This window comes from Anopheles cruzii, chromosome 3 (genome assembly GCF_943734635.1).
Source record: "Anopheles cruzii chromosome 3, idAnoCruzAS_RS32_06, whole genome shotgun sequence".
In the NCBI taxonomy this organism is placed as follows: Eukaryota; Metazoa; Arthropoda; class Insecta; order Diptera; family Culicidae; genus Anopheles; species Anopheles cruzii.
The window spans coordinates 27,937,575-27,962,828 of NC_069145.1; the positions used below are offsets into that span (position 1 = coordinate 27,937,575).

Below are 25,254 nucleotides of genomic sequence, written 5' to 3' on the forward strand. Positions count from 1 at the left end.
ATTCTTGTGTTGAAATAGCAAATCAAGTCGCGGTTTCCCCATCGTGCACGCACCGCCTCCTGTGACGATGTCGCTCGAATCGTTGCACATTTTTCGGGATGCTACTTTCGTCCTTTGAACGCAACATCGGACCACTCACTCGCTGTGGCTGGAGCGGCACACGTTTCCACACGTGCGCGTATGCGTGAGTTCTAGCATCCGAGCCGAAGTGTGCGAATCTGTATAGGACTGGGAGCAAATAATTTCCATCACCCATCAAGCTGCGCGTGTGTATGCGTGAGAGGAAGTTTAAAAAAAACAATAGCACAAATGGCGGCCGGGGATTCGCGGTGTTATTATTATCGACTTCCGACGAAAGTATGACGACGATGCGTGTGAATAGAGTCGCGTGTTCGCAGCGCCGTTGCGAGCAAGGACGTGCAAACGTACCCCTTTATTTCGCAAACAGTGAAGCAAATAGTTAAACTAGTGGTGTTCCGTCCGTTGTCCGTTGACTTAATACGGAAACCATGTACACCGACATCGACAGATGCACACAATTTTCGCCATTTCTTCGGTTGTTCCGCGTGGCTGCGTGAATGAGTGGTGCGTAGCTTCGTAAGTTTTGCGCTGCACCCAATTGGCACACGGGGACGAAACTGCACTGGGCGACGGCCTGCCACAACAGTTCCAGTGACGCGCAAAGTATGGACAAAACGCGCGGTATTTAGTCAAATTGGCATTTCGAACAAGTTTTTTGAATGGCCGAGGAGCAGCATCTGTGATATTCTGTGTGTCCTGCAACCACCGCCGTCGTCACGATGGCACACCACAATTATCTGCCGGTACATTGACCTTCCGCCGATCGTGATTCACTTTGTTGTGCCCACGGGTGCCGTTTCTATTGCGTTGTAGCTGATAAATACTTGTTTACCGCAAGATTTGTGGCCCACCATCGCGCCACTAAGATAATCGATTTTTTATATTCAATCTTTTGTTAAAAGATCAGCACCCTTTTGTGTTTGGAAGGTTTCTTATCTGTGAGCGCGATGGGAAGTTTAGATTATTTTAGAAAAAAAACCTACCAATTATATATTTTTGTTTATTAATATTTATTTAAACACTTGCTCACTGTAGGCAGTATGTTCCATTAATCGTTATTAAAGTTATAATATTTTGGTGTACGAACACAAGCCTACCTTTTCTCCATTCGTACAGAGTTAATATTGGTTTTGACTAACTTTTGCGCTCTCTCTCTATACTTCCCTATACATGGCCAGGACCCAGAGGCAGCGATCGATTCAAGCGGATGGCATTTACAACAATCCCCCATTTATGCATGCGGCCACATCACACGTCGGCAATGTTGTGCAAATCCAAACACCAGCCGGGCACATATACGAAGGAGTGTTCCGGACGTTCTCGTCACAGTTCCAGGTGAGACACGGCATGCATCTGGCATCAGGCAAAAGCCTGGTGGTCCGGCCCGTCCTAAAGCGCTGTTCTTTCTTCCATTAGATTGTGCTGGAAATGGCCCATCGCGTTGAGGTAGGACCGGATCAGAAGACGAAAATCATTGTCGAAACGTTCGTCGAGCGGTTGATCTTCAAGCCGAACGATATTGTGACGATCGCGGCGAAGGACGTGGATCCGGAATACGCCACGCGGGACACGTTCAAAACCGACACGGCCATCTCGCGGTGCAACGGTACGAGCTGGCTAGAGGACCGGGAGCTCGAACCGTGGGACGCAAGCGGCGGCAGCGGTTTGAATGGCGATCACGGCGACCACAGCCTCGAGCTGGACGCGACCGCGGACGGGTGGGATGTGAATGATATGTTCCGCAAGAACGAGACGATCTACGGGCTGCACTCGACGTTCGACCAATCGCTGTCCGGCTACACGGTCCAGATCCAGAAGCGCGACAGCGAAGAGTTTAAGGTGCAGGAGCAGGAGGCGGAAAAGATTGCGAACGAGATCGAAAACAATCCGGTCTACAAGGAGCGCATCGACGTCGAGAACGGTGACGAGGAAGCGGCGTTTGCTGCCGTAGTTCGCCCGAACGTCAGTCCGTTGCCGAGTGGTGGTGCGGCTGCCGGAACGGCCACGCAGCCGGCCGGCGGTGGTGGCAGTGTCAATAGCAGTGGCGGCGGCGGTAGCGGCGCTCTGAACGATAAAAACTCGAACAGCATCAGCAGCAGCAGCAGCAGCAGTGCAAGCAGCAGTAGCAGCAACAGCATCGGTGCACACAGTAGTAATAATAGTAACAATTTAGCGAACAACACGAATACGACGACAGCTAACAGCAACAATAACAATACGAACAGTGCGGCGACGGCGGCGGCGTCCTCTACCACCACCATGCCCTCGAACACCAGGCAACAGAAGTACATTGCTCCGGGTATCCGCAAACCGGGCCAGGGTGGTAAATTGGTTAGAAGCACACCGCCTCCGCTGCCCAACAACAGTAATAGCAACAATAACGGCCCGCCGGTTGCTGTTCCTTCCTCGCAGCAGCAACAGCAACAACAACAACAGCAGCAACAACAACAGCAGCAGCAACCGCCACCGCCGAGTCCTCAAGCTCCTCCGCCACACAAGAACAGCTACGGGCCAATGATAAACCAACAGCAGCACCAACAAAGCTCACCCCAGCAACAGCAGCATCAGCAGCAACCGCCGCCTCCTCAGCAGCAGCAGCAACAGTCAACCATGACGCCCAGCAACCAGCAGCAACACGGGGCCGGAGCGGGAATGCAGCAACACCCTTCGCTGCCGCAGCAGTACGCGATGCACCCGGCTCCGTCGCCTTACGGGCACGTGCAGCATCAGCAGCAGCAACAACCACCCCAGCAGCAACCCCAGCAGCAGCAGGGTCACGGGCAGCCTTCGGTGATGAATGCGAACAAAATGAACGGTGACGGAGGGCAGATGAATGTAAATAGCAACCAGAAGCCTCTGCCGCAGCGCACCGTCCGCCAGTACGCCAGTGGTCCGGCTCCTCCGGTCTACAGTGAGCCCCCGCCGTCGCTGAACCCACAGCAACTGGCGGCGGCGGCCGCAGCGGGTCAGATGCAGAACATGGCCACCAAGCCACCGATGCACATGACGCACCCCCATCATACCGTTGTTCCGCACATGCCGCCACCGGCCGTCGTCTCACCCGACGGAGTCGTGATGCAGCAGCACCACGTGGCGATGCCTCCACCGCCCATGATGGGAGTTGGCAACCCGCAGCAGCAGCAACAGCAGCAACAGCAAGCACCACCGCCGCAACCCCAGCGCACGGTGGTCGTCCGCAACCGGGACATGGAGATTGACAATCTGCGCAAATTTGGCCAAGACTTTAAGCTGGCTCCGCCGCAACAACAGCAGCAACCACCGATGCCGAACGTGCATCAGCAGCCGCCACCTCCGCCGCCCGCGACACAACAACAGCAGGGGCCACCGCCGCCGTCGCAGCAGCAGCAGCAACAACAATTGCCGCCACCGACCGTGGTGGTACCGTCGCAGCAGCAACAGCCGCAGGATCTGCACTCCGGATCACCGGCCGACAATGGACCACCATCGCTGGTGGTGGTGCAGCAACAGCAACCCAAACTACAGCAGATCCCGTCGCAACACAGCGAACCTCCGCCGACGACACCGCCAACCCAACAGCAACAGCAGCAGCAGAATCAGGCCTCGCAAACGACGGGCCCATCCGGTGGAGGCATGGTACCTCCACCGCACATGGTGGCCCAGCAACCGCCTCCACCACCACCCGGTTCTCAGCAACAGCAGGGACCCCCGCCACCCACTGGCCAGCAGCAATCGGTGGTGGTCGGTGGTTCTCCCCCGCAGCAACCAGTGCCCCAGCAGCAACCGCCGAACATGGGACCGCCCGGTGCCGGGGTGGGTGTTTCTGCGGTGAACGTTCAGCCGCCTACCGCAAGCACGCCGTCGGCAGATGGCGTCAGCGCGAACAGTGGCACCACGGATCCGAAACCGCCGGGTACCGCCACCAAAAAGGTGTTCACGCTTAACCCGGCCGCCAAGCCGTTCACACCGCGCAGCCCGAGTACCCCCAATCCGTCTCGGTATGTATCAAACGAACGCTTTCGCCGCTGTCTCGTCTGTGTGCCCCCCTGTCCCCCTGTGTGTGTTTGCCTGCATGCGAGCGTCCGTGTAGCTTCCGTTCCCTACCCCGGCCAATCGAGGTCCATCACATTATGTTTATATTTTCACACAGACGGACGGATAGTGATCGGACCACATTTTAGATATTTTAGTTTCGTATTTTTTCGTTAAGAAAACATCTCCTTTGCATGCTTTTCCTTTGTTCCCTTCCTGTGCATGTTGGCCTTCCCCTTTGGTTCATTTTCCGTTACCGGTGCATGCTGTTTCTTTCCATTCTTTCAAACTTTGGTTCCATTTTTCCCCGTGTGTGTGTCTTTGTGGATTCGTGTGCTTTCGTAACATAATATTCTTGACCATCATTAATGTTAATAATGTCCCTTTTTCAAAAACCCACATTCTCTACCACCACCACCACGAACACCAACCATCACTCTACCAACCACCAACCATCAATCTCACCCTCACAAAACTGTGTGTCTGTGTGTGTGTGCGTGTGCGCGCGTCTGGATTTCGATTCGAACAACACGCCCACAAAACTGCATCGCGAAACCAAATTTTGTTGAACCTCGCTGGCCTAAACCCGCACACGCAATCCGGCTGCCGCCAACCCCGTGGTACGATCGGCAATCGCATAAACCTGTGTCCGCCCTGACCGCGCGAATCATGCCACTCATCAATGCATCAATTGTAAAAATGAATTAACGATATTTCTAAATCTAACGTTCCACCAACCGCAAGCCAATCAACCACTACTAACAGTAACATAAGTATCATTAATGGTAATCCTTATTTCGCACGCCCACTGAAAAGTCACACGTCTTCTAGCCCGCACACACCGCAAACACCGGGCCCGTCGGCGTTGGCGCAAGGCTCCTACCAGCCGCCGCCACCGCCGCCCCAGCACGTAATGCCCCAGCAGTTCGTGATGCAGTACACGGTGGTGAATCCGTCCTCATTCCCTCAGGCGGCCCAGCAGCACCCGCACTCGGCGCAACCGACCCGCATACGGAACGGACGGCAAGGTAGCTACCGGAACGAAATTTGTACGTAACCGTTTTTTTTTTACTTTTCACTCCCGAGCCGCCTCGCGAGAGTCTTTATTTGTTGTTGTTCCCCTTTCTCGGTTTTAGTCCCCGTCGGTGCGTCGCAGATACAGGTGGCGGCCGCAACTGGCCAGCCGCTGTTGGCGCCTAGCCCGATCCAGATGATCGCTCCGTACGGGCCGACGATTCACCCGCAAACGTTCCAGGCGGCCCCACCATTCCACCAGCAGTACCGCACCATTTACGATACGCAGCAACCGACACCGCTCCAGTATCTGGCGGCGACGCCACCCTCGACGACACCGTCGCCGGGCCAGCCACACCAGCAGTACCACCCGGGCCCGCAGCCATCGCCCGCCGGTGGCGGTCCGCCCACCTACGCCCAGGTTCACCACCAGCAACCGTCGCCCTACCCGAACCTGGTGTGCCCGATCGTGGCGCCACCGCAGGTCGTGCCGACGATCTACCAGAACATGACGTCGGCCCCGCAGCAAAACCATCACCAGCAGAACCTGCACGTAATGCACGTGACGCAGCATCCGACGGCGCAGTAGCATAAGTTTTCTGCTGCCACACCGCCCGGCACTGGTGGACCGGGTGTCCTTCACCCACAGCAGCACCAGCAGCACCAGCACCAGCACCAACAGCATCATCATCAACAACAACAGCAACCGCCGCCATCACACCCGTCCTACGCGAAGGTGCTGAAAAATTAACGGGAAACGCACCGTGTCGTGACAACAGCCCACGGGGAAGAAGCGTGGGTAACGCGTGGGGGAGTTGATGTAAAAGACGACGAACAACCAAAAAAGACACATACATAAACGCATGAACCACGAAAAGATGAAAGATGCAAAGGATTCATGCCACGTTGCATGAAAGGAACCGTTTTTTTTTCGTTTTCTATCAATCACACACTACCAGTGGACACAAGATAGGAACAAAAGGACGGACGGACCGATCTAGGAGTGAATGAAGGGACACATACCACATAAACAATTCGTTGCACCCACACGTGCGGGTGGGACTGTAAATGCTAGAGCGAAGTGTACGAAACGTGAACAAGATGGACGCTAGAGTTAATGGAAAGCGAGCAAAACGAGCGACGTAGAGCGAGCCGTGTTTAAATGTAGGTTATCTCTTTAAACACACGACACACAAACCCGGAGGTAACGGTATTCTTATCTCTCGAGTATCGAAAATAGAGAAGCCACAAGCAAGTGGTCGTATTTCAAGGACAAGAATGCGACGTGTAGGTTTGGAATGATTTTGTAAAAAGTACGATTTTTGGTTTGTTTCGCAAAACCTTTATCAACCCTTAGCCTCCTGCCCACATTCCTGCGTTATTTATGTCAATTTCAATACCAATCATGAATCCGCCTACATGGTAATCGACCGCTACATGGGTTTTAGGTGACGGCAGATTTTTGCTTTCTCTGCTGAGCATCGCGGCGAGGCGAGGTCTGGAATGTTCATTGTGAGCAGTGCAATGTGCTTTGCAATGTAATTTTTTTGTTTGTTTAGCAACTTTGTTAAGCACAGATCCCAACATGTGGACGTATTGAGAACAATTTGCTTCTTGTTTAGGGAATAGTCAAACGTCCTGAGGAAAGCACCAGTGTCAGGGCTTTAGAAATTGTCGCAACGACGGATCGCTGCATTGTACATCGACTAATAGTGTTACGAGTGGGGACGGGCGGGGAAGCAGCAAGTAAGCGTAGCGGATTGCAATCGTCTTCTACGACCCCATAATACATAAGAACATTTATTTGTTGGCCCTTCTTCCACGCCGCCCCACGGTTCTCTGGGAGAAGGGAGTTGTCTGTATTCCGTTTTGCTCACAGTTGAAGCAGCACACCCTGCCGTGTATTTAAACGGCTTGTACCAAAACAGCAGCCTGCCTGCAGGTGGGGACAAAGGTGTGCAAAGGACACCGAAGCAAGTGAAAGGTGGCAGATAAGGTGCTGAAAGTAAAACACACATATGGGAACGAAAAAAATATCCTTTAGCTGGGGAAAAGAGAAGGAAAGGTTGAAAAATTGTAAAATAAAAGCTCTAGAGAACGCGACTTATCGAACCGGAGAACAAATCACTGAGACGCGCATCTTTACTAACTATAATTCATAATTAGATAAATCAAATTTAACAGTGGGTTCGAGCGAGATCGCGGTGCGTGAATGTGATCGTCAGTTACAACTCCTAGCGCGGATGGATGGTTGATAGTGTGAGCGAAAGCGTAAGAGTGTGTGTGTGTGAGATAGGATGAACGAAAACAAAAAAAATAGAAGAATCCAACAGACACAAACACATACAACATGTTTAAGAAGCAATTTGAATGCCGAACTGTGAGCGCGCTGTAAAATAGAATTTCAAAAATGCATCGAGCAAGACGGAGTGGACGATCGCGTTCACGATGAAGATGTGAAGCTAGTTGGAGTAGTCAATAAATTTAATTTATTGAAAATAAGACAAAAATAAAAAAGAAACACGACTAAGCGAAGTGCAAAGGAAGGCACACGACGGGGAGGTCCTTGAGCGCGCATACTCAGTCGCGCAAGAAAAACGTGTTCAGAAACGACGGCGTGCGTGCATCTATTCACGCATTATTAACGCAGTGTGCGAATGTACGGCACACTTTGAAGGGTTGCCACGGTAACCGTAGCTTAACACATCAACCAGCAAGCTTAGTGCTCGGCTCGATCCCAAAACAAAACCGAGCAAACGTGGCACAGACAAACGAAGAACGAACGATAAAAGTGTTGCAATCACTAGAAAGAATATGGGAATGAGCCGCTAACGCGAGCAAAATAACACAGCACACAAAAGTCTATTGTAGAAAACGGGAAGAAAAGAAAGCTCTGGCAGTGTGGTGTAGAAAGTCCCGAGCCGTGGTGCTTTAAAAACATGCTTTCGATCAGCAAAGGTAAAGAAGAAACAAAATAGGAATTTCAAACCAATGTTACTACAGCTTCCCGAGACCGGGCGATAGAAAAAAGGGGAGCTAAAGGAAGCTACTAAGAAAACAGACGAAAGAACCGGTAAAGAACCAGGACACAATAATGTCCTGGAGTGACAAAGTGTTGCAGAGTTGTGACGAGCCGTCGCATCGCATTCAAACTTACACAACGACATGTTAAACATGTCACGACAAGGTTCTATCGATAGGAGCAACTAGGGAAGAGAAAAAAGTAAAGACGCAACGGCACTCGGCTCACAAGTGACGCGATCGCGATCGCGGGTGCGAAACTGAAGAAAAGTACGTCTCCAATTGCATTGCCCAAAGCTCGGCAAACGGAAGACACGGAAGGATCGTTTGAAAAATGTGCGTGCAAAACAGGGTGCACCGGAAAGGCGAAAGCACGATCCAAAGGGCTACATGAAGATTGCGAGCGTTCACGGAGCAAACCAGCTGGAGCGAAACCACAGAGAGAGAGAGAGAGAGAGTGGGAGAGAGATTCCGAAAGCAAACATGCACGGGAATTCATGGTGAGATCGAAAATATTCAAACATTTAGTTACATTTGCCTCTTTTGTTCGGTGTGCAACATTATTGGTCATCATCTGGGTTTACTGCAGATATGCAGAGGCACACATAGAATCTGGCGCCGGGCCAATTAACAAGCAGAAAAGAAGCCAAACCGGATCACGTACTCAACAGAAATAGCGAAAGGATGGGCGCTTCTTTTGGACATTAAACGAGCGCGATTGGAACAGAAGACCGAGGCGGAGATTGGGCGATGGAAAATGGAGTAGAATCAAATTGTACAGTGCAGCACAGCACGGAGAAGAAGAAAAACGGAAGGGACAGAAGAGAAACTGCGACACAAAAATAGTGATGAGATTGAGCAAAGCGTTTCCCGCCAGCGAAACGAAGGGCGCGCAAAGGGCACACTGAACAGTTGTTGACAACTCTTTTTGTTTTTATTTGTTTTCCATTTGCTGCAACACAACTGCACCTAAGGCAAACGGACCGTCGATAGTCGGGAATGGTGATGCTGGTCGATATACAATTCACACTCTATACCACAGTGCAGAAAAAGAAATCGGCACGGAAGCAAGCGTTGCGCGGGGCGGACATACTCCTTATAGCTTACCATGAGACCAATTCTGTCCCCTTCCAATCGACGGTCCGGAATGTGGGATGGTTAAAGGAAATGTTAATGTTTTATCTTTTTTTTCTTTACTTTAAAGCAAGATAAAAAGAGCAAAAATCTTTTCAGTTGAAGGAAAAAAAACAGAAAAAAATAATAAAAAAACGCCAAAAAACAAGAAAATGTTGCCTTATTTTTGCCGTAGTTGATCGAAGGTAAGACCGTTCTTTCCTCTTCGTGTTTCGCCTCGTATTTTGCAAAAAATGGTAAATCCCTTTCTGACAAATGTTATGTGGTTATCAAAACAAATAAGACGTGCATTTGATTATCATTGCACGTAAAAACATTTCTTTAACCTCTATGAATTAATGAAAGTAAATCTGCTTTCTTTATGCATAAAGCGCAAGGTCGAAGGGTCACTACCGTTGCTAATGTGGTTGAACGTGGAGAGAAGTTGGTATAATCTACTGCCAATTTTATCTTACCGTTTCAATGCGCGATTCTATAATTCCTGAAGATTTACGCAAACTCGTCCGACCGAATGTTGGCCATTCTACAATTTAAACAGATTACGCGCGGCAGCAATCGAACCGATTCGCAGGAACCGAGCCATGGGAAAGATAAACAATCTCGACACAGTTTGCACGCTGATGACCGAACCGGACAGGACCTATTCCCCCTTCGCCATTCGCCGGAAGGAATCAACCGCAATGATCGGCGCATCGCACGGACGGTAGGGTGCTCTTCAGAAGGGAAAGGCGTTCGATGGGCGACAAGCGTGTTACAACAGGCCAGAGCCATGATAGGAAGAATATGTTTTATTGCCGTTTGATGTACGACCCGCCAGCGGCCCAGCGCCCCTTCCGGAAAGGAAGCATCTTTCACGCGGATGATGATGTAACTGCCGGGACGGGCCTGTGTCCTTTACCGCGGTGTGCGGTTTGCCGGACGCACTTACCCTTCGGTAGGGAGAGATACGTGTGCGGTTCGGTTGCGGATGTTGGACGACGGGTAATTGTGATTAATTGTTTGTCGCGTTCTGCGAACCGCTTGTCGCGCAAACAATTCACGCGCCACGCGCTCATTCGATACGATTGGTGACGTTAATGGGGCCGCGCTCGTGATTTGTCATCACCAATCGCCATCATCTTGGAAGCCTCATTATCAGCGATTTGCGAGCCGGAAGTAGCTTGGGCATGCGACTCATTAGACATTGTAACATTTTAAATAATTTCGGGACACTATTTGGGTGCAAAATTCTCCGTTGAGCTCTTGTTGAGATTAGGCCAACCATGCGTTAACTTGTAGCGTTTTGGGCAATTTCCATCCCCAGCTCAATTAACTTCCTCTCATGGTGCCATCTTCTTCGAAGCTTCCTGCCTCTGCTCTCCCTCCGATACCGGTGGCCCGTCACCCTTCCGTTCGGGCCAACTTTCCCACACATTATTATTGTTTGTCACGGCGACCCAACCTAATTGAAGTCATCAAAACAAAACTAAAATCCGAAACGAGCCCCGGCGAAAGGGGATTATGTCCATATCGGAATCTGTCATCACCACCGGCGGGAGGGTGCCGCCGTTGGCGGTACCCTTCGGGAAGCGAACGATGGACCTCTCTTCCGGATGCGGCAAACTTGAAACCGCCACTTTCGCCCATCGTACCAGGCACGCCTCGATTGCCAACGGGTCATTTCGAAATCGTCTCTACCGTTCCCGGAATGCCACCGCCAGCAGGGTCCTTCAAAGTGCTACAGGATTGCCGAATCCGGAGCTTCCATTCTACCGGTTGTCGTTCGTGCGGGGTGCGGGGAGATGTTCGATAAATTATGGGGTACTTCAAAAAATTAGCAATGTCAATAGCAGGGCGGTGGTCGCGTGTGCGTCGCGATTCGGTCCCGCGAGCGACACGTGGTAGCGCGTGGCCGGGCTGAAGGTTCGACTTGCGGCCGAAAGGCTTTGGTTCTGTTCGGTGGACCAAGGTGTCAGGGCTTGGATTTGTTTCCGGGGCTTTCCGGGTGCTCTAGATTTGTTTTAATTTGTAGATGCACTTTTCTTAAGCAATGGTGGTTTGGTGAGAACCAGTCTGAGCAGCATAAATGTCTGAGTTTGTTTGCAGTTAAAAAAGTTTGAAAAAGTTGAATAGACAACTTTGAAATCTAATGGAAAAAATAATGGAACGGAATGGAGAGTTTCTTATGTTCAGAGTTTCTCCTTATTCCTACCTTATTTTAAAAAAATGTGCTACTTGCTATTTGCATCGTCTTTTCTCTAATTTCTAAATCTAATTTTATCTATTAAACCCAAAGGCATCTCCTCGTTTCGGTGGGTTTTCCCTGTTGCCACACTCGAGAGGCGCCACCTCAACAAATCGTCGCTGAAGTGCAAAACAAATGTTCGCTCACCCTCGGGCGCCACCGGCCGGCATCGACGACAGGACCTCTTTCAACCGACCTTCTTTCCCGACCCGGACACGTGGGAAGCACGCGACTTCGTCGACACGCCGCACGGCGCAGGAAAATTGTTGTATTTAAACGCTTGAGGCGATAAAAATCTATCTAAACCCACCGGGGCACCGGGAGCGGTACGTGTGGTACCTGCCAACCACCGACACGACCACCGCGTGTCCGCGGGTGTGTGTTTGGATTGTGTGAAATCAATTTCCGGAAAAACAGACCCTAAGGGTGCTGACGGCCTGCGGACCTGGGGTAGCGGTGGTTCCGTTCCGGCTTATACCCCCTTGCGCCGGCCAGAAACCAGCAACCGGGACCTTCGGGCCAAGCAGCTTCAATTGGATTAGGATTTATTTTTATTTGCATTTAATATTATATTTATAATGTTTTCGTTTTCTCGGGCGTTCGACAACAGGGGGAACACGGGAACTTCCCGGTCAAATATGTTATCGCGGTTTTAATTGTTGGCCACTCAGGAAACAACTTCCACGCGGCCGCCGGGAACGGTATTTATCCACTGATAATGATGTTCACCAGGCCCGGGGAAAATGATTGACAGGACACACGAACAGTGCGCGTGGAAAACTCTTTTCCGAGCTCGGGAGGATTAGCTTTCTGGTGCGCGGAGAAAATCTGCTTCGTACAATGGTAACCACAACGTCCGTGACTGCGTTGATTGCCTTTGGTGGCATCAGGCTCCAGCCCATTCGAATGCAAATGAGCTGGAGTCGATGACGGGGTCTATGGAATTGGCTGCGATTAGCACTGAGCATGGTCGGAGTGCCGCGGCCCCGGAACGTGGGAATAGTGAAAACTGTGGAACTTTCTTTTGCTTTTCAAACTGTCTGGAGCCGTTTGGAAAATGAACTTTATTGATTCTTATTCAATTAATATCCAATCATTTTCATGTATTTATTTTCCTTCTGCATTTTGTGTATCATCCCTTGTCTATAAAAGTTGAAACTTCTATGTTTCCTTGAGGTTCAATCAAACAAAACTTTTGCAAACAAATGCAAACAATATCTTCCACAATTAGTAATGGTACGGAGAAGACTTGCCTTTACAGAGAAAAAATCCTTCAACACTAAAATTCGTTTATCAAAAGATTTTTTTCTGCAAACATAAGAACCGATCAATTGGTACAACGTAAACGGAACCTTCATTAGATTTACCATCTTAAATACTTAACTGAATTAACAGTGGCGTTATTACGCACTGAATGAGTTCAGCAAAAACTCTGGACGCCACCGCAGCTTTATCGCTCCCAGTTTATCCCACATCTGCAATGGATTCCTGCAGTGCACCGGCGGACAGCGCATGCGGGCTACCGCAACCCAAACTTGGGGTGCGTTGCTTTGGATCTGCCGCGTATCGATTAACCATCATTCGCAGAAATACCAGCAGCAGCCCTAGACAGTGTGGATGTGGGTAGCAGCCATTGTTGCCGGTAATGGTTTCATCGCCGGTTATCCCGTTTGCTTGGTCCCAGCAGGCGGTTGCTGGTGGTGGAGTCGTATCCGCAACCTGCAACGGTGTGCTTCCGGAACCCTTTTCTCGGCCAACGGTCTCGCACTTGCCGCAGGACGCAGGCACGGAGCAGAGAAGTCGCTTCCTCTCTCCGCAGGAGGTTGACGTTGACGACGGTGGCAGCAGCGAATGGGAATGGGCGTGTCAAAAGCAGACGAAAGTGTCCCCCGATTCGCTGTCGGCGGGAAGGGCACAGAACACCGGGACGCACCGCGCTTCTTTGGGACTGTTTCCTGTCCACTTTATTCCTGTCCATACACCATAAAAGTGGACACATCTCTCGCATTTTTGTACAGTGAGCGTTTGCTCCGTATCTTACGCACTAGAAAATGAGTCATAAGTTAACAGGGTACCCTTCCGTGGCCGGGAGTGTACTCATTAATACTCGCTTCATCACATCCTATCACAAAAAGGCCCGCCACGTCGCTCACGCGCCGACGGTCGACAGTTTGGCAGCCAGCAACACGGACAGGAGCACCGGAAGCCAGTGTCCAGAGCGCACCGTCGGCCGAGCCCCTCCGCCGAGCTGGCCAAGCTCGGGTTTGTAGTCGTAACACGTGGGGAAGTTGGCCGGTGGTGGCTTCATCTCCGACCGATCGCCCACCTTCAGCACCAGCGACATCCCGATTTCGGCGTGAAACTCGATGTGACAGTGGAACAGCCAGTAACCTGCAGAGCCCGCGGGGAAAAGGTGCGATTAGATTCAGAACTGGCGCTGGTCCTCGGACCACACACTGGCACCTACCGGGATTGTTGGCGATGAAGCGAATGATGGTGTAGCCTCCGTCCGGGATCGTGACCGTGTCCTTGAGCGGGGCTCTCTTGAACCGCCTCCGCAGAAGGCCCTGCTCGTCCATGCGCCGAATGTCCTCGATCGTGGTGTTGCGGCTGACGCGGTCCATGCCCACCACCCGGAAGGCGTGCCCATGCAGATGGAACGGGTGGTTCGCGTCGAACGTGAGACCCTCGTCGATCATGACCATCTCGACGGTCGCGTGGAGCGGAATCTGCACCACGTGGCTACACTCGCAGAACTCGCGCCGGCAGTCGCGGCCTTGCCGCCGCAGGCTCGTCTCGTTGCAGAACGCGGCCTCGTCGAGCAGATCCTTGCCGGGCAGGAACGGGACCGGCGGCATCCGCATCGAGATGTGGTTCAGCTGCGGCGTGTACAGCCGGTTCGTGTTGTTGACCACCTGCCCGAACCCGTACAGGTTCGGCACGTGGAAGTGCGGGTTGTCTTTGCCGTAGAAATCGTAGTAGACGTAGAACTTGTAGTCCGTCTCGTTGCGCAGCAACAGCAGGTCCTCCTGCTGGATTGCGTTGGTTTCCGCGATCGTGACAACATTCTCCGCGCCCGGCCCAGCGTTCAGTGAGTTCAGCTGCAACCCTGGGGCCTCGTAGTCATACGGTGGCCACGACTCGTACTCCTGGTCCTCGGGAGCGCCCCGGTAGCGCAGCACCGCGAACTGGTACGCCGACGTGAACCGCTCATCACAATCCATCAGCCCCCGGAACCGTATCAGGTAGTTGTCGATAGGTTGGTTTGCTTTCACCACGAAATCGAACCGCTCACCGGCGTAGCTGACAAACGAGCCGAGGTCTTCGACGGGCTGAATCCCGAACCCGTCCGACGCGATCACCGTGATGAGGTGATTCTCGATCGACAGCTCCACCGGGCAGTTGAGGAACTCGGCGTTGATCAACCGGAACCGGTAGCGTCGGCCCCTGTCCACGCTGAACACCGCCAGCGGAATGTGGCGGGATTCGGGCACGACGATGGCGTTGAAATTGACGGTCCGTGACTGTCGCTTAGTCCGGTGCCGGTGTACCTCCGTCGGGGATCTTAGCACCGTCTTCAGCCCATTGCCACTGCTGGCCTGCAGTAACTCCGACTCATCCTCGACCGCCTCGACGGACAGCTGGGGCGCAGTCATTGTCGTTGTTTCTTCCGTTGTCGAATCCTCGACCACTTCCTCGTAAGTTGTGGCCTCCGCGGGAGTGGTTGTGGGAGGCTCCAGAGTTGTGGTTGCCAAGGGCGTGGGATTCGCCTTGGGAAATCTCTGGAAGTACTTCCCGCGACCGTTGATCAGCAAGTTCGGTGGCTTATTGTCGCCGGTCGAGTGGTGATGGGACGCAAACAGTGAAACACCCTGCTCGTGGCCCCAGTCCTGCACCGTGATCACGTGCTCCGGTAGGTCGAGGTCGTACAGCAGCTCGTGGACGTCGTTGTCCTTGCGTATGATCAGCGCCCCGAAGGCCCCGTCGCCCCGCTGCATGCCGGTGTGCGAGTGCCAGAAGTGCGTCCCGGGGTTGTCCGCCCGGAACGTGTACCGGAAGGTGGTGCCGGGGCTGATCGGACACTGGGAGACGTGCGGCACTCCGTCCATGTACGGCGTGCGGCGCTGGTGCAGTCCGTGCCAGTGGATGGTGGTGCTTTCGCCCATCAGATGGTTCTCCACGTCCACCACGATGATGTCGTTCTCGCACACGTCGATCGCCGGCCCGGGCATCATGCGGTTGATGACGGCCACGTTCCGCCGCACCCCGTCACCCGCCACGCAGTGTGGCCGGTCGCAGTCGGTCGCATTGTACGGGCAGTTGTAGCACGCCTTGCTTAGCGTCCGGTACCACTCGAGCCGGAAGCGATAGTGGCAGGTCTCGGGCTTGCGTCCCAACGTGCACTCCCGCCGACACGGATGCTCTCGGTACGTTTGTTCGCTAAAGTAATCGATGTCGGCGCGTTCTTCCTCCGAAGAGGCAGGCACCGACGTTGGGCCGGGTGCCTCCGCCGTGTAGTTACACACCCTACAGCAGCCGCTCTCGACGATGCTCTCCTCCGGGCACCCAACGACCGCCGGACACCGTTTCCGACTGGAGCTGATCGAGAGGAACCCGTTCTCTCTCACGCAACGGTACACCAGACACCCGTCGGGGCTTTCCCAGGATTCCCGCTCCCGGTAGAGTCGGTCGTCGAACTTGCACTGCGCCTGAACGCACTGGGGACAGCAGTGCTGATCACTGAGCAGTGGCTCGAAACCCTATCCACGGGGACGTAGAAGAAAAATACATATATGGGATGTTATTAAAGCTCTATCCGGCACGCCGCTCCGCCGTCAATTACCTCCGGACAGACGGTGTTACATTGTATCGCAATGGAGTTGATAAACGTTTCGTTTGCCTCGTTCCGTAAACATTCGTAGTTCACGCACGTCGTCCCGTTAACCATGTGGAACCACTTGTCGCCAACGAACCGGCTCGTGGGCAGCCCATCGCGGCCCATCACCTCACAGTGGTTATCTGTGGGAAAGCAGAGGTTCTTAGGGTCTCCAGATCCACTGTTAGAAGTACGCACTCTAGAACTTCCACTCACCACAACGATGAAGGGTACAGCATCTTCCCTGGACCGCCGTCGGTCGGATGGTTCGGGCGGTATCGCAAAAGTCCACGGCCGGTGGACAGCCAGCAGGGTCGCAGTACAGCCGCAGTACCTCACAGCACGTGTCCAACTCACGGCGAATTCGCTGGCCCGGTTCCAGTGATACCTCCGATATATTGGACAATGGTTGGCACTTGGTGATGTCACAATCTATGAATGGTGAACGATACACGAAGCTAGATCAGTTCAATAGAGTCACTTTTGTTGGAAAATTCTTCGTTAAACAGCATATGAGTTCAATTGAAATCTTCAATTCGTTATTGCATTTCATCTAATCCTAGTGTCCGGATTGACGTCTTCCGCGTTGCAATCGATAGACGAGGGTTGCTACGGAGTAGCTCAACTCATTCGGAGCACGTAGGTAATTAATCTACATCCTAGTATCAGTGCGGTGACTAGTGGTGGAAATTAGAACGGGCCATTAGACAAGCTTCTGGCGGAATCGCCAAGCTTGCCAATCGCCAGTAATATCGGAGCGTGTAATCATATTCCACGAAACAGCTGGTTCCGGAATGGGAGCTAATTTATATGCACGGGCCGCCGGAGTTACCGCCTCAACGAGCACCTGGCAACCGGAACACTGTAATGTGTGTCAAGCAACGCGCCACTAACTGTCGATCAGCCGCTGTCAAGGTATACATCTGGTCGCATGCCGATAACGCATCGGGCAGCATGCGTACCGTTTGCACAAGGTGATATGCCTGAAGGACGTTAGTTAATATTCCAGGAAGACAATAAGTTACGCCGAAAATCGCACCACTCATTGTATGAGAAAAAACGAACGATCAATCTTTGGCCTTCATGTGCGAACGACGTGACCATAAGAAGGTTCGCTGAGCGAGCTGACACTGCGGCGGCTGTAGGCAAAAGACGTGGCCACATCATGGGGACACTTGGGGTCGATGGGGAACGGCCTACAGTTCATCCTGTCCCCAGGTGTTCTCCGATTAAACCCCCCGGCTCACGCCCTTTCCGGTGCTCGTCCTTGGTGGAGCGAAATTTGGTTCGTGAAATCGCGAAGCGGCAATGCGCCTTAATTAAGTGCAACCCAAAAGCACCGACGTAGGGGCCTGCGCAGGTTGCATCGCTCCCAGGGTCGTCGTGCAATGGATTATTTCGTGCTTCGTAAGGGAAAAACAGCGAACGCACGAAATGAAGGCCCAGGTGTAGGGCCTGAAACCGAACGGCCAATGCAAGTACGTCCGCCACCACCACGGCGGTGTTGTGTTACCAAGTACCCTGATGGATGCAAATGCTGCAAATGACTGGAATTCAAATCAATCCAGATAGTGTGTATCGTGGGCCGTGGACCTCCGTTGCCCCTCCGAGGACGGCTTTAAAGATGCACTTTTTGTTGCCTCGAGACAGGCACACGACGAGGCGTGTGACACTCATCGCCCATTAGTGGCCGTTTCTCCCGTCACCAATCGGTCGTGTTTCATCGGTTATAATTAGCGCAAAGCCAATACAAAGTAGTGCCATTCTAGCTAAAGGCGGAAAAGCATATTAAAAACAAGATGTAATCGAACAGCTTACGATTAATTGCATCATTTGGGAAAAACTATCCCAATATACTTTTAACGATTAGTAGTACCAATAAATTATTGGAGCATCCATCCCTCTATTTTTGAAGTTTTGTTTTGTCGTGACTAGAGTTTCATGCACAATATCTTGATTTTAGCGAAAAACACCATTAAAAAATGATGAGAAATATGATCAGTAATCTGCTAGAATGCTGATCGAAGATTTTTTAGTGCTTCTCATATTTTATAGAGACTTATCTTTCTTGCGGCCATTTGTTACTCTCTGATTCTTATCCCTCAGTGCATTAGTTTAAAACATCGTTGAATGTAATGATCAATTAGTTCAAGAATACGCCTAATTTCATCATTTCCACTCCGCCCAACACATATCATTCGATGGGAACACATTGAGTAACACGGCCCAAGTAGATACCCTCGCACGGTTATCCAGAATCTAGTGAAACAGCACGATAAGACCCTATAATAGCTCGCCGGGCAGGACTCATTGATCAACTATGCTCTCGGGGCACACGCTGCGATAGGTTCAATTCTATCGCCATTCGAGCTTGGCCAGCAGCTTGGAAAGCTAACGGGTCTCATAGGCTGACCGCTGTGTCGTGCGTGTTACGTAAGTTCACACGATCGCGAAGTCTCGATCGCGTTTAAGTCTCGTTTCGTAGATCGCGCTTCGCTGATCACGTTTGGCGTGTGAACACCGATCACCGTCCACCGTGGCACGCACGAACGTAGAGCATGTAGAGCTTCGTTGCCGCCTTCTCGGACCACAAGACGAACTGCGACTCTATGCCGTGTCTTTCGCTTCCCCGAATGACCTTGGCCGTGAACGGGTCGAACTTTTCGCAGAAGGCTTACCCTTGCAGATAACCTAACCTTCACATCCGCACACCGCGACGCGACACGATGGTTAGGCTTTGTCCGGAGCTGGCTTCTTTTTACTCGCCCTCTCGAGTGCTAATGAAACACCCGCCCCGACCCGGGACGGCCCGGCGAGGTTCATCCATCATCGACAATAAATGTTTTTAATGACTGCGCTAGCTCGTCCATCGTGCGCCGCTGTGAAGTCGAGTGTCCGCTCCAAGTCCCAGGCCTCCGCAATAATCAAGAAGTCCATCAAAGTGGCGCGATTCGTCGTCAGGTGGCCCTCGCCATTGGCCACGAAAAGCCCGACGATGAGAAACACACTAACCTCCTGGTCGCTCATTAACGGGTCCGATTATCTATTCCTTAGTGACCCATCGCACAATAAATTAATGGCACGTTGAAGTGGCTTGCAAAAAGGACCCCCGGACCGGCACCGGTGCGCATCCGTTTCTAGTACGATGAGATTCCTCACCCCATATTTCTGTCCTCAATATCCGGATTCCACGCGACGTCTGGTGGTGCTTGAAACAGCATTCCGCGCTTGCGACTGGCCGATCGCTCCAATTCGTGACCGTTTGGGGAAATCCAAACAAACCACTTAACAGTGCACGCCTTCCGAGTGCTTCTGTTGCTATTAACACATCGATCGGCCCCACTAACAACTAGTCGATCGATCGTTTCCCTTTTCGAAGTGAGGATTCGATTAGCGTGGCTTAATTACAGCCTTTAATCACGCCCGAGGGCTACTTCCTAGCTCCACTTCGTCACCGCTCGAGTCGATGGCGGCCCGATTATGCGTGAATCACGATACAAATCCGCCACATAAATTCCACCTTCACCACCGAGCTGTGACGGGGGTCTCGGCCGGTTGGGTACTAGAACGTAGTGAAAGTTTGTTGGCCCCTGTCGGTTCTTGCTGCTGCGCTTCTTCTGCTGCGGAAATCGGGCCACTCCAAGGCCACGGAAAAACCGGTAAAACCATGAACGGGGATTTGTCAAACTTCCTGCCACTACGAACGGGGCTAGAACCGGTTTGCTGTCGTTTGTTGCTTCTTTCGCTTGCGTTTCTCCCTTAGGCTTATCCGAAATAGTAAACTTTATTGTGTATGTCTCAGACTAAAAACACTCGAAGCCGTCGAGACTTCCTTTTGTGTCGAGTGGGTTCAGCTGCTAATACGCGTGGGGTTTTCTCGTGCAATCAGCAAGTAGCAAACGAAGATCAATCGCTGGTGAGGTTTGTTACTGCGACATCTCTGCCGCGGGTATTCCCTTAGTGGCCCCGGAAAGGAATGATGCGAATAAAATCCCGTCCCCCGGAGTCAGTCTGGCTGAAGATGTGACCAACGAAGTCACGAGGATTGACGCACGCCGTGATTTCTGTTTCCCGAATTCCCCCAAAACAGGAAGAAAAGCAAAAACCACCACGACATCGCGCAAAACCAGTTTAGCCGGCGGCCGGCGAAGATAATCGGGTGCGCCAGTCACCGGGAGGGAGGCTTCTTCTTAAGTTCTTCCCCCTTAGAGGTCCGACCTCATCGTTTCACATATAATTTGTTCGAAAGCAAATTTGTGCTGAAAGCTACTAAAGCAAGCAAGTGAGAAAAGTTGAATTTGCACTCGCATTAACACCTCACAAAATTTAGTAGAAGAGAATTTGGTCATAATCAGGTTATTCTCCGGGATCGATTGAGTTTCTCAAAACCTCGACGTTTTGCCACCTCTCTTAATATATGTTGTTTACTGTAACGTTGTGTTTTAACGGGCAGGCTTGTTGGTCCCGCGTCACTCGTACTCACCTGAGGCAATGGATTGACCGTGGCAGATGCGGACCATCAGTGCCAGGATTGTGGCCAGCGACAGGCCAATCGCTGCCGTACGCTGTCCGTTTCGACTTCCGTTTAGCGGCATGTTGTGTTGCATTCGTCACGACTTATAGTTCCACCGAGCAAGAGTTATCTCCGACCAAGTCTGCTTCGCTAATGATGCTGTCTATCACCACCCGCTGGGATGATAAAATTATGCCACATCATACTATTCGCCCATTCTGGGTGTATCACAACATTTTACGTCAAGCTGGCGCGGAAACGCAAGAAGAAAAAAACGTTGGCGATAACAGAAAATGACCTTTAAGCGTTGTGAATAATGTTGTAGGAGACAATGCCTACGAATGCCGAGAAACATATGGGTTCCGGAAGGTAAATGCGTGTATTAAGACCCAACATGAAAACTGTCGTTAGTGGCGCTTCGCTCAATTCAACTCTAACGACTTTAACCGTCGAACAGAATTTGCATAAAATAACGATCGATGATGCTGCCTATGCTGCCCTATGCATCATCCTCCAGGGAGTTGCACCGGTCAACCTGATTTCATTCAACGTTGATTGTCCGTAACGGAGCTTCTCAGCTCATAACGGTATCGGGGTTGGGGCTTGCCATTTTTCTTTTTTCTCACTACGCCGCCCTACACGTGATTAACAGAATCATCTTCATCACTCTCGCGGACTGGCCTGTACGTAGTCGCTGATAAAATCAGTGATGATAGGGAGTGATATAGAGAGAGCTTACAACACCGAACAGCAGCGGTTAGAAGGAGCAGCTCGCAATTGGAGCATTGCATCGAAACGGCTGAACATGGAGCTATGCAATGGGCCGCATTCGGAATCGAGGCTCGGCCGAGTCTTTTCTGGGCGAGTTTCTTATGAACAAACACGATAACGTGTTGTTGAGTTAAGACTTGTTCATATCAACGAGAGTTTTTAGAACACCAAATAGATCACTTCAATAATCAACGATAGTCGAAAAATATTTCATCATCTTATCATATCGTTGTCCTCCGTCCAAAGGCTGTCCAATCCACACTGTGACAAATATCATCCTCCGCAATCTGTTTGTCCGTATCATTCTTCTAATCAGTCGATCGATTCCACCGCAAACAAGCGGTTAGCGTGGACGACAATTAGCACAGCTGAATCGAACCAGGGCCATTTGACACACAGAGTTACATAAAAGATTACATAATGATGCTGGAGTCTAGTGGGGTACTTGACCTAGTGACGGCTACGCCGCGTGTTGATGTGCACGTCGCCCTTCAGACGAATCTTTGCCGTGGACAACCTTTTTAGCGATCCGTCATCATCAGCAAGTCAACGGTAGTATCTATACGACAGAATCATTGCATCGCACCAACACCGAGCATTGAACTGTTCCCCGGTTCTACCCAAATTCTTCTACGATTCACTCTCTCTGTCGCGCTCTCGTTCCTCTGCTATCTGCAACACTCTGTTTTTGGTGTGTCAACAATCCACCTTGGAACGCGGTGTAATGATGCTGTTTACCGTAATGTGGACAACTATCGCAACCTTCACGCAATGGTAACGCGAGTTATCGAGTAATCCGATAGCACCGAATTCGGGCCAGACAGGTCGGGCAGGTACCCGAGTTATGACACCCCAAAAACCAGCCGTCCAATGTGTTAGATTGGTACCTCTTTTTCACTCGCTTTCTGCTTCGAACTCATCGAGGGGCAGCCTCAAAACGCCTAATCAATTCGCCTTTCATTGTGATGCATTTTGTGTTTCTTTCCTTGAGGAGCCCATCTTTTCGGTTGGCAACTTCAAGGATTCACCGTCTCCGAAACGGAGGCCAGACTGTGGAGATCTAGTAACCCTTTCGTTGCGGTGGCTCACTATCGACTCAAAGCTTGGACCCGTGGAGCACTATGGTGTGATATTTCGCAACACAATGCCGCCCCTATTGTTTACTCGGTATGCATTCGGAACTCTGGGAACCGAAATATCTACGAAGCCCAAGACAAATTACACCTGTTATTTTTGAGACTTAAATCAGGCAGTACAGAATCAAGTGGACGTCGAGATGCAAATAAAAACAAAAAGAAGTTCATTCACAATTCACCGTCCAAATTATAATCTCAATGTCACCATACGGAACACGGAACTTTTTGTCTCTGACAAGCTTGTCAACGATCGCTTCCTTCCGGTTTCGGTTCGATGGCCATTGATGGAAACACTAAACACTGTCCACGCCAGAGTCTCAAGCTGGTTCCGCACGGACTGATACGGGCGAGACACGTTTAAGCGGTCTATTCTCTTGTTTCTGTGGTACGGATCCAGTCCGTTGTTTGCCGGATAAACGCCCGGCGAAAGCATTTGAAAAATGTAGCACTAGAACCAATACACTAACTAGCCATGCCCGATGACTGTCGCTCACCGCCAGAAACAAGGTACTATTTTTATCTTAATCTTTGTTTTCGGATTTCTGACTTGAAGCCGAACACACACAAACGGTTGTGAACGGTTCGGTCTACGTGCCGATCACTTGAGACGGCGTCGTCCGCCCGCCAACAGATAGAGGGGTTAGTTTAACACCCCCATCGAAGCACGTGGAATCCGCTTGGAAGTGGACCGTTGGACTTCGCCAACACCCGCCGCATCGACCGTGCATTTCTTTTGCAACTTTACGTTTGCTGACTTTCAAATTGCGTTCCCCGTTTATTAAATTAAACGAAATTAAACAAAACGTGGCGCCAACGGAGGCCCGTGTTTGAGTTGAATGAAGCAATTTTGCGTTTTACAAATTACAAACTACCATTGCACTTAGGACTTAAAATCCCCAGCCGCCATTAACTATTCACGTTTCCAACACCTGAACCATCATCCACGTGCAAACGGACATGGGGCAATCTCGTTGATAAGCGGCAACTACTTAATTACGGAAACGACCGTCTGAAGCGTCTTCACTTTCTGCATATTTCTTGACTTATCACAGACGTTCCCGCACACTATCAACTCGCAGCTCCCGCAGGCAGATATGGGACCAATGGCGGGTGCTCCGTCCTGGCGGAAACGTGCGAAAGCATCGGAGAGTCACATGGATTTAAATCTCTAATTGCACTGCACCCATTATCTGTCCGACACACCGGTAAACACGCTTTCCGACACATTTACGGAACTAAAACATGACAGCTGATCACTCACTTTCAATTTTGCCCCCTAGCGATGGGATTGCTGCCAACAACGCTCTCAAGCACCAATTTGTTGGACGTTCCCGCAAAATCTATGCCTCGTCTTCGCTCAGCTCAAATTCACGCACGAAAAACCGTTCCACGTCCGACTTAGCTGGCCACGAAAACAGCTCGAGGACTACGAAAACCGCTCGCCTGCTCGTGGAACCAGCGAAGGACGAGCAACCGCGATCGACTGAAGGGGTGATCTGCGCGGTCCAACGCTTTTAATACACCTGCGCCTATGACGTCACTGAGCAGCCAAGAGCTAGACAGCGGCGTCGGCGAGTCTTGCATTGGCGCGACTTGAAAAGCTTCTTCGCTTCGCGCGCGCGACGGCAGCGCGCTCTTTGTAAGCTTCGCGCGTTCTTCGCGTGCTCGCGGAAAGCTCCGAACACGCGGCGCACGGTTGAGCGAGTGCCGGGATTCCCGGTACTCTGTGGAAAAACAGGTTAGATGGAAAATGGGAAGACAACTTAAAGTAAACCAGAGAATGTAAGGGAATTCTTCCGTATGCGTCATGGCCCGTTGTTCGATGGCAATGGCGAGCCGATGAATTGAGCCGACGTTTCTTGAATTTAGCCACGTGGTCGGTCGAAGCTGTGAGACTCATTAGATGCTGCCTTGCGGTTTGTGGGGATTTTTGCCCACGCGCCAAGCACACGTGAAACGTGGTAAATAATCCACCGAGATTGTCGTCGAATGTAGTCTAATCGATGACATAATGATGGCAAGAATCGATCGGATCGTGGTCGATCACGCCCTGACCCAAGTGCCCAACGGTGCCAAAGAAAAGTGACTAATAAAGGTCAGACAGGCATACTTTTTTCGTATCAAAGACAGCAAACAGTAGCTCGCGAGATTAATCAGTGATCTGAATACGTGACAAAACTAAAGCAAAAAAATATGTTAGACTACATGGGAAAGGGATTTTACTCTACCGAAAAAGAAATCAAAGCACATTGCTTAAACATTATTTTAACAAATTATTCTGCATTATATAGTAAATGAAGTCATTATGAAAATACATGGAGCGCCTGTTCACAAGTGTAGTTACTTTGGCCTCTAATTACTGTGTAAATGAAATCCTGAAATTCATGTCTCATGTCTGGCTCTTAGACAAATTTGAGTAGCTAAAGCGTGCTCGCTTGCATTTTCGTTGATATCTTACAAAGGCCAAACAACA

General features: G+C 51.1%; 2 protein-coding genes across 2 annotated transcripts; one reads left to right on the top strand and one right to left on the bottom strand.

The window, feature by feature from the left end:
- The first annotated feature begins 1,299 nt into the window (after positions 1-1,299).
- Positions 1,300-8,369, top strand: LOC128275463 (ataxin-2 homolog). The gene is made up of 5 exons (XM_053013967.1): positions 1,300-1,416; positions 1,498-3,558; positions 3,589-4,058; positions 4,909-5,141; positions 5,229-8,369. The coding sequence occupies exons 1-5, from the start codon at positions 1,315-1,317 to the stop codon at positions 5,693-5,695; spliced, it is 3,333 nt and encodes a 1,110-aa protein (XP_052869927.1). The 5' UTR covers positions 1,300-1,314; the 3' UTR covers positions 5,696-8,369.
- A 4,854-nt stretch (positions 8,370-13,223) lies between these two features.
- Positions 13,224-20,956, bottom strand: LOC128270146 (uncharacterized). Its single transcript, XM_053007550.1, has 5 exons — positions 20,845-20,956; positions 16,578-16,793; positions 16,329-16,504; positions 13,953-16,245; positions 13,224-13,876 (listed from the first exon to the last, which is right to left on the bottom strand). Exons 1-5 carry the CDS (start codon positions 20,954-20,956, stop codon positions 13,635-13,637), a joined length of 3,039 nt encoding a protein of 1,012 aa, XP_052863510.1. The 3' UTR covers positions 13,224-13,634.
- Between the last annotated feature and the right edge of the window lie 4,298 nt (positions 20,957-25,254).

What these genes read in the sequence shown, in the direction of transcription:
- LOC128275463 (XM_053013967.1), top strand. Translation starts at nt 1,315, where the DNA reads ATGCATGCGGCCACATCACACGTCGGCAATGTTGTGCAAATCCAAACA. An exon ending in GACCACCATCGCTGGTGGTG is followed by an intron (nt 3,559 to 3,588) that starts GTGCAGCAACAG and finishes AAACTACAGCAG; the next exon opens with ATCCCGTCGCAACACAGCGA. An exon ending in AGTACCCCCAATCCGTCTCG is followed by an intron (nt 4,059 to 4,908) that starts GTATGTATCAAA and finishes CCCACTGAAAAG; the next exon opens with TCACACGTCTTCTAGCCCGC.
- LOC128270146 (XM_053007550.1), bottom strand. Translation starts at nt 20,956, where the DNA reads ATGCCGCTAAACGGAAGTCGAAACGGACAGCGTACGGCAGCGATTGGC. An exon ending in CTGTACCCTTCATCGTTGTG is followed by an intron (nt 16,505 to 16,577) that starts GTGAGTGGAAGT and finishes GCTTTCCCACAG; the next exon opens with ATAACCACTGTGAGGTGATG. An exon ending in GTAACACCGTCTGTCCGGAG is followed by an intron (nt 16,246 to 16,328) that starts GTAATTGACGGC and finishes CCCCGTGGATAG; the next exon opens with GGTTTCGAGCCACTGCTCAG.